The 12,475-nt window shown below is 42.4% G+C and overlaps 1 protein-coding gene across 3 annotated transcripts; it reads left to right on the forward strand.

The window, feature by feature from the left end:
- Positions 1 to 1,160: 1,160 nt before the first annotated feature.
- On the forward strand, positions 1,161 to 11,353 carry GHITM (growth hormone inducible transmembrane protein). 3 transcript variants are annotated; one of them, XM_059476653.1, is made up of 9 exons: positions 1,161 to 1,251; positions 2,601 to 2,760; positions 4,233 to 4,332; positions 4,567 to 4,678; positions 5,979 to 6,120; positions 7,147 to 7,255; positions 8,351 to 8,539; positions 9,134 to 9,305; positions 10,118 to 11,353. In XM_059476653.1, exons 2-9 carry the CDS (start codon positions 2,632 to 2,634, stop codon positions 10,203 to 10,205), a joined length of 1,041 nt encoding a protein of 346 aa, XP_059332636.1. In that variant the 5' UTR covers positions 1,161 to 1,251; positions 2,601 to 2,631; the 3' UTR covers positions 10,206 to 11,353. The 3 variants fall into 3 exon arrangements, with proteins under 3 accessions (XP_059332636.1, XP_059332637.1, XP_059332638.1); XM_059476654.1 differs by having other exon boundaries at positions 1,176 to 1,247; XM_059476655.1 differs by lacking the exon at positions 1,161 to 1,251 and adding an exon at positions 1,555 to 1,821.
- Positions 11,354 to 12,475: the final 1,122 nt, after the last annotated feature.

A 12,475-nucleotide genomic window follows, 5' to 3' on the forward strand; every position in this document is an offset into this window, starting at 1 on the left:
GTTATGTATTCTTCTGCTTCATTCTTCTAAATTCAAACTCTTCCCCATGATCTTACATGCTAGTGCACTTTGACATCTCTTCCATATCTAATCTCTCTTATCCTGACTTTCATTTTATGAACTAGCAGGTAACTGTATTTTCATTCTTATAGTTTAAACAAGGAGACTCTGAGATACAGAAAGGCTAACCTCACAATTCTCAAAAGCGTATCTATAACTCTCATTATGTTTCTGGACTTAATTCTATATTCAACACATCTTTTTTATTATATTTGTCTTTGATCCTGCTCAAGACCCTTCACAGTCTGTTTTACTTGGCAGTGAAGAACCATGGCCATATGTAGTGTTAAGGTTGAAACTACACAGCTGTGGTTGGAGAGTGGAGCTGGAAAGGGGCTTCCTAAGCAAAATCTGGTATCAATTTGAGGATTTGCTAGTCCAGGGAAGTGCTGCTCTGTCCTTCCTAAGGCTCAGTACAGGATTCAACTTGGAAAAAATCTCAGAGCTCCATTTGGAGTGAGGCTGGAAGGAAGATCCCAGTAGAGAGAGATGGCTCAGCACAGAACGGAACGTTTAGCCTGGGAAGGACTATGGAGCACCCCTGCAGGGTCGGGATTAGAGCGGGCAGCGCCCATTTTTGTAATTTACATACACAACGCTGCTTTTTGTGCTCATCCAGCAAGTGAGCACCAGCCTTAGAGCACGCCCTGTACCCACAAGGAAGAGAGATGTAACTGCAAAGGGGTTACAGAGGGGAGTGCTGTGCTGTAAGGGCAGGAACCGCAAAGCTCCTGAGCTCTGACACGCTGGGAAGGACGAGACTGAACCGCGGCACATGCCGTGAGCGGGCTGCAGGCACGGTCAGGGGGCCGGCAGTGTAACGGGGCACTCCCTGAGCACCCATGGCAGCCCGGGCACGGCTCCATGGCGGCATTGCCCCCTCACGCACCCCCTGCCCGGGCACACCCCGACCCCGACCCCGGCCCGGCCCCGCCCCGCGCGCGCCCCCTGCCGGCGCGCCGCCCGCGCGCTTCCAGAACCATCGCTGCCCCGGCCAAAGATGGCGGCCGCGCGCGCGTCACCGCCCCGCCGGCCAATGGCGGCCGCCGGCTCGGGGTCACGTGGCGGGAGCGAGCCAGTCGCCGGCGGGGCGGCGTGGCGTCACTTCCGCTGCCGGGGGGCCGGGCTGGTGCGGCGGCGGAGCGGGGCCGAGCGCGCAGGAGGCGGCGGGACCGCGCCGGGCCGGGGCAGGTGCGGGGCCCCTGGGGGCCCCTGGGGGCCGGGGCGGGACCGGGCGGGGGCAGCGCAAAGCCGGAGAGGGCCCGGACTGAGTCGGGCGCGGGCGCCGCCCTGCCGGGGCTGGGAGGGGTTTGTGCGCGCTGTGGTGCGGCAGTGACTCCCCGGTTCTACGTTACGCTACTGCCAGTTAATGTGTGGGAGTGTTGTTCTGGTCTTAGCTGTGGGCTCTCCGCCCTCCTTGCTCTTGGTAAAACACTTGAAGTTGCCTCGCTCTAAATGCCCGTTCCCAAAAAGTAAAGGTAAAATCCCCGAGTTGGCCCTGTCAGTTCCCGCAGGCCGTGCCATCCCTGCGTTTGGTGGCACAGTCGGGACGAACCTCGTGTGATTTCCCGTTCCAAACGCGGCATTTCATAACTGCTGCAGAGCCAAGGGACCTTCCAGCAGCAGCACTGTTATGTGCTCAGTCACTGCTCTGTGATTCATGCCGGCTGCCCAGTGCTCTGCGTGCTTGTTTCTCGCCCGTGGTTAAACCTGCCTTTCTTTAGAATACTCTTAGCTCATGCTGAGCACTGCACCCGTAAGGTATGACCGGTTATTTGAGAAAAGGCCTTGGTAGTTCCGTGATATCAGGGGTTGTGTGTAGTTGTAATTAAGGGACATTAAAGTGACTCCGAGGCCTTGGGGTATTTTATATGATGTGCACTATCTGTGGCAGTGAGCTGGCAGTTTTCATGCTCCCGGTGGGACACACAGGCTGGTTCTGCTGGTGCTGTGAGTTACCCGTGAGTGGTGTCACTGTGTTCTGGTCAGAATTGCTTAGGATGGTCTGAAGCTGTGTTCTGGGCTGTGACCTTGATGGAATGCTGTGCCCATAAAGCTAACTGATTCTTTAAAGGACAGCTTAAAATCGCTCTCTGACTGTATTCCACCATACATCTTGTGCTGGTTTTATGCTTCTGTGGGGTTCTGAGTAAATTTGGAGGGCAGAGCAGTCAAGCAGTGTTGTGTCTCAAAATGAAGGTTAGTTGCCAAAGTAACTCAAACATAAGTACATGAAGGGTTTTAGTTTAATTTGTGCATATGAAAAGTGGAATGTGATCCTGTTTTTGAGTTAATTGTGAGAGAGAAGTCTCTGATTAAATTTATACAGGTATAAATACAGGTAAACCAAAGTTAAACTGTGTATTTAAGAAGATTTTACCCCCTATTACAGTATTTCAGTGATAATGCTGCTTTTACTATATAATCTATGGTTGGTTGGTTTTTATTATTTCTGTTGTAGTTGAGAGTAAGTAGTTCGTGTATCCTGTCTGAAAACCATGTAACAAAACAGCAAAACACTTTTTCTTGTGCATTTGCAGGAGCACAGTGTGTTAGGTTATCTCAGCAAGCATGCTGGCTGCCAGGCTGGTGTGCCTGAGGGCACTGCCATGCCAGACCATCCGCCCCACCATCACTCAGGCTTCCCCAGCCTTGAGGAGCTCCAGCTTAAAGGCATACAGGCTGTGGCAGCCTAGCCAGGTAAGGTACCTCTCCTTCTCATGGCCCTGACTGCACGTGTTTTAAAGGGTTCAGTGTATTGCTAAAAGAATCACTTTGCATGGAGTACCTGATGTGAATGAGCATGAGCCTTCTGCTTGTTTGAGGCACCTGCTCTAATTTACTGAAGGAAAAATGTTCTTCAGTCTAAACACAGGGGTTTTGAGCAGAATAAGTGAACTCTTCTGTTTCAATGACTGACTTGTGTCTTGAAATTAATGGGCAAAAGAGGTAGTTAGGGATGGACAGGCCTTACTAGGAAAGGTGGGAGGAACAGAAATTCTTGTCCTGCCTGTTCCCAAGTTAGAGTCTTAAATGTAACATTAAATTAAACAATTTCTTTTCAATTATTTTAGTCCCAATATGTGTTCAGAGCTGTGGTGTAGGTTAGAGCAGTTTCTGAGCTATGGCAGGACAGCCACAGATCTAAGCAGCATTTTTAAAAAACACACTCAGAGGATGTCTCAGACCTGCAGCTCACAACTCTTAGGGGCTGCTGTTGCTCTTCTGCCATCTTGATGAAAGTGCTAGGGGAAAATTCTTCACCTCTTTTGTACTTTTCTCTTAAGCATTCTAAGTTTGTAGGTACGTGGGGTGCTTTTTTGTTTGTGAATTTTATAGCATTGGGCTTGATTTCATTTGCTGCCAAGCACAACCAAACTGAAGGGCTCTGGTAAATCCCTTGAATTGCAGTGCTCTAATGCCTGATGAGAGTAATGCTTGTAGGTTTTCTATTTTAGTGCTGAAACAAACTCACAGCTTGATGTGAGTCCTTGACTGCTCAGATGCAATTTTAATTTAAAAATTCCTGTAAAAATGGTAAGAAAATATAAAGTTGTTTTTGAATTTATTATGAGTGTATTCTCTGTTGCTCCTGCAGCTCACTAAGACTTTGAGCAGCATAATTACTTGGAGCTTGTTGACTTTAAAAATCTTGAGTTTCTAGGCCTTCATTCAAGGTTTGTTCTATAAATCAAGGTTAGACTTGAAAGCAAGAAATCTGTGCTGCTTTTCCAGCTTTAGTGTCTCTAAAATAGCAGGAAAGTATTGTGCAGAATTTTTTTTTACATTGAAGTGTTTGCATGAAGAGTGTTTTAGCATAGAAAGCAAAAGGCTTTTTACAAAACAAAAAAGCAATGATTATGTTTTTATATTTAACAGAGAGGCTTGTGGCAGTGTGTAGTACAGTGGGACTAAAGTAGAAAAATGCAGTCTGAATATTCCAGCATCACTGCATTGGTTCTGTGTTTCTAAAATACGTCAATGTTTTTCACAAAGTTCCCTAAACTTTAACGTTCACTTGTTTTCCTTGGGCACAGTTGCTTTGTATGTATGAAGGTAAACACAGATTAATAAGAGATTAATTAACAATTTTAAGTGTAGCAAGTAAGTTGGTAAGACTGTCTTCTATTTTGTTTCCTTAAATATTTTTATGTTATTTCTGAATTTAACAGAGTTATGCCACCAGAGCAAGAATGGGCTCAAGGCGTGGAAAACTTGGCCAGGATGTGAAAGATGCAGCATTTGAGCCATCTGCAGAAGCTGCACTTAAAGGTAGAGGAGCTCTGCTTTACATACTGAGAATCTTTCAACATGAACTTAAAACTTCCTCAGAGAAATATGTTTTTCACTACTGAAACAGGTAGTGAACTTGAAGTGAAGCGAAGCTTTTAGAAGAAGGGGTAAAGTGGAGCAGCTATTGCAGATAGATCAAAATTCACGTGAGGATGTTGTTAACTGTCCAAGAAAAGCATTAATGAGAGTGTGTGTTTGTATTTCTTTCCCCAGCTGATCGCCTGGGGAGGTTCATTGTTGCTGGAGGGGCTGCTGTTGGCCTGGGAGCCCTGTGCTACTATGGAATGGGCTTGTCCAGTGAGACTGGGGCTATCGAAAGGGCTGCGTAAGTAACGTGGTTCATTTCCCTCTCCGGTGCAGCAAAACTCCTCTAAAAGTAACGTGCTTTGTTTCCCTCTCCAGGGCAGCAAACCTCCTCTGTAGCTGCTGTCACCCAGTGTGCACTCAGGTTTTTCTATGCTCTGAAGAGTAAACCCCCACCTGTGTCTCTGCAGGTTTTTAAAGCAAAATTAGAATTTTTCAACCTTAAACAGATAGTAGTTTCCTGAGTGAATTTGTTTCGCTAAATCTAATGTGAAGAGTATATAAACTTCTCTCATGAGGTGTGCTCCAGATAACTTAGGGAGTGTGGTCTTCTGAAAAGCATTGCTAAGACCAGTTTCCCTGCTATTCTTATGAGACTGTTCATTCAACTTTAATACAGTTGTTTAAAAAGTCTCCATTATACACAGTATCTCGGCATAAGCTTTTATATAATAAGCATGTTCTTAAAACTTCAGTGAATTGCTTCTTGGTCAAAAAAAATCCCTGGCTAATGGCAAAACTGTATAGTTAGACTTGAAAGACGGGTAGTAATAAGCATGGGCTTGGGAGAAGTGTGTTGGGGATATTTTGCTTTATTTTGCATTTGGAAATGGCAGTCAGCGTTTATAATGAACATGTGTCATTTGTGTCTGTGAGAAGCTTGTTATAGATAGAGCTATGTCTATTTTTTTCTTGCACAAGTCTTGATTAACAGGTCAAAAGAGCGAAATGGGAAAAAATACATGCACTGCATTCAAATTTAGCGTTAGCAGGGAAAGTTTTCTTTCTGTAGTGTGAGCAAATGATACTGCAGAAACTCACTCGTGTCCAGGTCTGTTGCTATTGTTAGAGCTCTCAGAATGACGTTTGTGTCCTGTGGTGTCAGATAACCATGTGCACTATGACTCAGCAATTTGTGAGCTGCACAGCAGGCTGAGCAGTGCCAGTACACATTCTGTAGACCTTTTACCTGAAACCAGTTTGTTATATGCAACACACCATTCTTTTATTTTTCTGTGGTAAAAGCATTCATTACTCTGTTTTCTATGCATGCTTCCTGCTTAGAATTAAATTATAGTCAGCATTATTGGTAATTTTCAGTGTTTCTACTGAGCTAATATTAGATTAAATCAGCAAGACTGACAAGTTCAGTCCCCACTGTAAAGTAAACTCATGGCAGAAGTTGCTAGACCTCATCATTACAGTGAAACCTCCCTTATATCCATGGCTATGAATGCACTTAACAGCTTGGTTGTGTTTTTAGCTGCTCTCTGTTGTGAACCTGCTAACTGCACAGCTCTGTGTGACTGCTTCTTTTGCAGTATTTGGCCACAGTATGTGAAGGACAGGATTCACTCTACGTACATGTACTTTGCGGGCAGCATTGGCATGACAGCTCTGTCTGCTGTAGCAGTGAGCAGAACTCCTGCAATCATGAACCTCATGACAAAGGGCTCCTGGCTGGTAAGCTTTGTTATAAAAATAAAAGTATTTGCTGAGGAATGCCACCAAATGATGGTTGATATTAAAAAATCCAAGAAATGTAACTACTTGGTGGAAAGTAAGGGAAAACTTAACCGACATTAGTGTCCTTATCCAGAAAGACTATTCAGGTATTCTGGTGATACTTTATGATGTAAGATTTGGTGATTGTAGTCACATTCTGACGTGTGTTTTGTATACTGATAGTTTGTCAAAGATAAATTACATGAGCAAAAACCACTATACTACCCTAACTAGCTGTATATGTGCAAGTAAGAACCTCTTAGAAGTAGCTACCTAAAGGTAATGGCACAGTTTCTATTGCTGTCTGTAAACAGAGGCTGAGGTCCCTGTGCATTCTTACTCTGCCCTGTGGCACTTTTAAAGCTGTCTCTGTTTGCCAAGGCTGAAACAATACGGTAGGCTTAGTATGAATTCGGTATGTTACGTGGAGTGAAACAGTAACAGTTAAATGCCAACACCTGCATAAGTTAGGGAGGTGAATTTGATAAAGCTTCATTGGTGATAAAAGTTGTACACTTTTGACCAGTTTGGTAGATGTTGAATGATTCTGGTTGGAATCATGAGTAAGAAGAGGCACCAAGGTTAAAAAATGGTTGGTAGCAAAAGCCAGTAAATTAGGTGTTGGTTTTAGATAGAGAAATGTACAAGAAAAGAAGGAAGGCTAACACATTTCAGGTACCTTCATGAGCATGAGGGGCAGAACCATGGATTTTGCCTTTCTTACTTTACACAGGCGAGAGGGTTGCCAACTTCATTGTCAAATTTGGGTTTCTGGAAAACTGAGTGAAATAAATGAAAATTACTGCAAGCTAAGATCTGCAAAGATTTGACTGTAACCTTTTAGGAGCAGAATCGATGAATATTCCCTCCAGTTGTGAATTAGGTTGCTGTTTTCAGAATCTGTGTTGCCTTTTAGACTAGGAGATTAGAACAGACACCGTATGTGCATATGCTAACTTGAGCTCTGTAATGCTGTTTCTTCAGGCAATTGGTGCAACTTTTGCAGCCATGATTGGTGCTGGAATGTTGGTCAGGACCATATCCTATGAAAATAATCTCGTAGCTAAACATGCAGCGTGGATGCTGCATTCAGGTATGTGGTTTCAGTGTTTGTTGTAGAGATGTCTGTGCTTCAGTGCGACCAAATGCTTACTTTAATAAAATTCTGCCTTTAAAGTAAATTTTTATATACTGCTGTAGGGGAGTCAAGGGTTTTCAGAGATCAGAGACAATTCCTGAATGTCAGGGAAAGATGTCTTAAGTGTCCTTAACTGAAGTCTAGTTTTTTCATAGTCTTCTCAAAGTCATGCTCAAGTTAAACTAGGTTAAACTTAAAGTACAAACACTCCACACTGAAAATGGAATGAGATGGTTTCATGGCTACTTCGGTTTTGTCACTGCTTTCTAACACTACCACTTCTCTGAGTGCTCTTGCCTACAGTAACCATTCTTGGAGGCATTTGAAACCTGACTTTAAAAAAAAAGATTTTAGTATTAGTTTACTTTTGATCTGTACTCACAGCTAAAGTACCTGATAGACACAACATCTCAATTTCTCACTAATGATACCAACTTCAAATAATAATGGCTCTCATTTTTCAAAACTGTTTTGATAGAAATATTTTGGAATTCAGAAAAGACATGTGGAGGTTGGGCACTGGAATCATATTTGCCTCTCCAGAGCTAACATATCTGCCAAGAAGAAATTATGTTTATTGTAGTGATTAAGTGAAAAAACCTAATGAGATATTAATGGGCTAGATACTAGATACACATTTCCTACAAGCCTCTAGCAAAAAAATCTGACTTACTTGCCTAATTGTTGTATCAGAAATCTGTCCTGCTTTTAAGTGTTGAGTGCTCCCAATGTTATTATGTAGTTGATAAGTCCCTGCTAAATATCTCTTCTTACCAGCTGTTATGAACCAATCAGTATGTTGACTTTTGTTAGTCTTTCTTCCCCAATGCAAGGTTCCTGAAGTGTTCTAGTGCTAAATAAAAGTGCATAATGGAGTTTAAGGTTGCTAATTTATTGTGCTTCCTTCTAGATAAGAGCACAATGAAGTGCATTGGTGTTTTGTAGTGTGTGGATTACTTGGAGCCATGCCATCTGGCTGGAGATGAAAATCAAGTGGGTTTGGCGTGTGGTGTTCCGAGTGTTACATGTGTTCTGTTTTGCTTTGCCTAGGTGTCATGGGTGCAGTGGTGGCTCCTCTGGCCTTCCTTGGTGGTCCTCTGCTCATCAGAGCTGCCTGGTACACTGCTGGAATTGTTGGGGGGCTCTCCACTGTGGCCGTGTGTGCTCCAAGTGAAAAATTCCTGAACATGGGAGCACCCCTTGGCATAGGCTTAGGTTTTGTTATTGCTTCTTCAATCGGTAAGATACTGTTTCAGTTCTTCATATAAAGTGGTTTATATGAAACCACTTCATATAAAGTGGTTTAAAGCTACTGTGGTGCAGCTCACAGTTGCAGGCTGGTCTGCTCAGTGAAGATTTGCCTTAAATGTTGTCCTTGCAACTCAAGGACAGCAGAAAATGTTCTGTCATATTTACTCTTGAAAAGGAACATGAAGTTGTGGTTCTGGCAGATGTTAATCTGGCAAACAACTGATAGGGGTGCCTTATGTTTTAGATACTGCCAGTGAGTAGGGAAGGCAGTAAATGTGATCTTAGTTCTCAAGCCACTTAAGAACTCATTTTCCTTCATGTGTTTTAGTCATTGTTGTAGTCATAGGTACTTTCACCTGAAGAAAAATGCACACAGTTCCCTGGGGTGTTCAAAATGAACAGGTCGGGTTGTGTATGTGACATCTTCAGTGTGCATGCTAAAGCTCTTGGTATCAAACACACACCACAAACTGAGAATTGAATTGAATGCTTACTGGACAATGTGTGCTCCAGTGAGTGGAGTTTGAGCTAACCCAGAGCAGCAGGCAATGATCTTTACCACCTCTGTCCCTGGCTCTCCAGGATCCATGTTCCTGCCTCCCACCTCTGCCTTTGGCGCCGGGCTGTATTCGGTGGCGGTCTATGGCGGGCTGGTGCTGTTCGGCATGTTCCTGCTCTATGACACACAGCTGGTGATCAGACGGGCCGAGACGCTGCCCCTCTATGGTGTGGTCAAATACGACCCCATCAACGCGTAAGTGTTCTGTGCTACCGCAGCTGCTCTGCGGGCTGGGTAAGAGTTTGCCTCAAGTTACATTGAAACATGCTTTGAAAACAGCCTTTTAAAAGTGTATTGCTGGTCAGTGTGAAGTATTACAGAGTTTGAAAACAACGGCGACAAAATAGCTGCTGAAGTTAAAACTGAAATCATTGTGAGAAACAGAATTGAGCGTGTGATGTCACGTGCCTCCAGCAATGCATTCTAAAATGTATTTTGGTTTTCTAAAGCATTGCTGGCAGAATTTATACCTGCTTTCTGAAAATAACTGTCAGTATCAGTTGAGAGGAAAAAAAGTTAATCTTCCCGTAGTCATTTAATATTTATTAGTCTTTGTCACTAAATGGAAAAGCTGCAATGGTGTGATAGGGAAGGAAGGATTGACTCTTCAGTAAAGACCAAGTCTGACTAACAAGTAACTTTCTTGTAAATGTCTGTGTGATCCTAGGTGAATTCTTACTTCCTTTGGTTCTGTTTTATTCTAATTAAAGCAGAGTAATACTGATCTTCTGAAAATTCTTGGAGATAAGCAGATTAAAGTTCAATATAAAAGCAGAGGCTCCTGTATGAGAGCAGGATACTGTCAGGATTTCTGTAAATAGTTCTTGCTGGCAGAAATGGTAGAACAAAACACAGGTGTTCTTTGACATACAAAGCACTGAGGGCAGTCATAGCTGGGTTTTGTAAAGATAGTTCATGCAGGCTCCTAAAATTAAGTATAATGGTGGGAAACAGCAAATAATTCTATGTCTGTTCAACAGCAGTAACTGTAATTTCTTTTTTCCTAGATGCCTCGGTATCTACACTGATACACTGAACATCTTCATTCGGGTGGCCACCATGCTTGCAGGTGGTGGAACTGGCAGGAAAAAGTAAACAGAGACTCAACTTTGCAACTGTCAGACAGACTACCTAGTGCACATATTAAATAAACATTCATGATTAAAGCAGTAATGCTCCAAGTGAGAATTTTAAAGCATTTCAGCATATTGGTTCAGTGCAATGTGATTCAGTCTTAGTTTTTCTTCAAACACTTTCCAGCTCTGTTTAAAATAGTCTGAACTGCTTCTTCTAATTGTACATTATTTTGGGAAAGTAAATTATTTTTAATATATGAATAAAATAGTCCTACCTGCTTTTTAAGGGGTTTGATGGCAGTTCAACTCTTACTTTCACTTATTTTTTTTTTAAAAACTGTTGTTGCATAGTAAAGAAAGTAATTTTTGAACTGGTATCCCATAGGCAGATAGGAGTACAAGCTACTTCATGAAGTGCTGCTTAGATGCATCAATTTTCTGTTAAGGTTCATAAATTTTATTTTAGTGGCATCTTCAGAAGAAGTGAATAAATTGTGTATGTCCCTAAATGCAATCATGACTTTGACCTGGGCAGAAATATCAGAAAAGATTAAGCAGGATTTCACAGGTTAGATGACCAAAAAGTGTAAAGGAGACAGGATATGGGAACTATGCAGCATTTGTCCCATATGAACTTCAGTCTCCTTCTGGAGTACACATGAGAATTCCTTGCTTTAATGTTGACCGGCTATAATAGCTAGCTTATTTTGATACTAGATTTATAAAACTGTCAAATGGCAATATAGCTGTGTCTTTCTTCTGGTGGCTGAATTCCTGTACTGCAGATGAAAGTCTGTCCAGAAGAGCTCCCAGTGGTCATCTCTTGGAAGTTTGTACAGTTGGCACAGAAACTGGGAATTCAGAACGGCATGCTGTAAACCCCAGGATCATAAATTGGTCCTACTGTTGTGTGCATTATTAGTCTGTTTACCTCTTTTCCAAATTGATCTGTTAATGTGGTCTAAAAGAAATGTTCCCTAACAGTAAAATTGACTTAACAGTAAGAAATTTATACTTTCCATACTCTTCTGCTGTATGTTGGAATAAAAGAGGTGTTCTTGGGCCATGAAAATTTTGACCTAATGTCAGCAGGTCTTACTTTCAGTTTCTGGCAAGTATGTTATGTTTATGTATTGACCTATGAACAATAAAATTCTAGCCTCACAAGTTGACTACTCTCACTTTTCCCCATGTTAATAGAAATATTTTAGTACCTCTGCACAAACAGCTTGGTGAAGAGTACTATAAATATTTTTTTGTTACAGTTACAATTTCCTTTGTAAGAGAGTACATATTCCTCTGTAAAAAAATCTGCAAAGATGCTTCTCATTTTCACTGGCTAGCACCTTTTTGGGGGTGTTTCCCAGTTGGAGGATACTGGCTACACTTGAAGAAGTTCTGTTGGTGTCACCTGTTGGCCACTTATTGCAGCCAGTGCTGCTTTTATGTTTGTCACACACTGTAGTATTTTTTGACTCTTCAAACAGAGGGAAGAGAGCATGGATTGTGAAGAACCTTGTTGCAGCTCCTTTGTGCCCAAAGATTATAAGGTACAATTTAGTTCCTGGCACTGTTACAGCTGGAGGGACATCTGTAGTTCTTAGAAGGAAGAATTCTTTGGATCATGTCAGTTGTAAGTAGACTGTTCAGAGAGTTTTATCTTTTTAAGCAATTTGATACCCTTAATTTCTTCTTCTACTGTAGCCAAAAACAGCACTGTGCTTGTTCTCAAAATCTGCAATGTACAGGGAGCTGTCTTAACATTCTGACATTCGTGCTTGTTGCAAGAGAAAACTCAGGCAAAAGAACCTTTTGGTCTAGATTCTGAGGCTGAAGTTTCAGAGCTTGACTATAACCCAAGGGAGGGATTCTGGTCTGTTTAGAATGGTGAGGTGTAGAAACCAACACCCTGCTTACGGGAGGTGTTTGCATGAAAATGAGCCCAAGAGGAAATAAATAACCTTTTGAGAAATAGTGCCTGAAGAAACATGAGCATCACTTGTGCTCAGTCTTGTGGAAAGGTGTGACTTGGCTTCTGTGGATGACATTGCAGCACTAGCAGTATTTTCCTAGTGTTTGTCTCTAAAAGAAGAAAAAGAAAATTTGTTTTTCCTTTACATTTGAGGTCTTAAGTCAAAAAGTAAGATACAGACAGCTCTGTAAATTAAGATAGCTCTGATGTGATGGGAGATGGAAATCTACTGTCTGACTACTGTCAGTGACTCCTGGCAGACCTACTTAGGATCATGAAACTCCGGGGGATTTTTTTGCAGGTCAGGTGTCATTCAT

This window comes from Ammospiza nelsoni, chromosome 8 (genome assembly GCF_027579445.1).
Source record: "Ammospiza nelsoni isolate bAmmNel1 chromosome 8, bAmmNel1.pri, whole genome shotgun sequence".
Lineage (NCBI taxonomy): Eukaryota > Metazoa > Chordata > Aves > Passeriformes > Passerellidae > Ammospiza > Ammospiza nelsoni.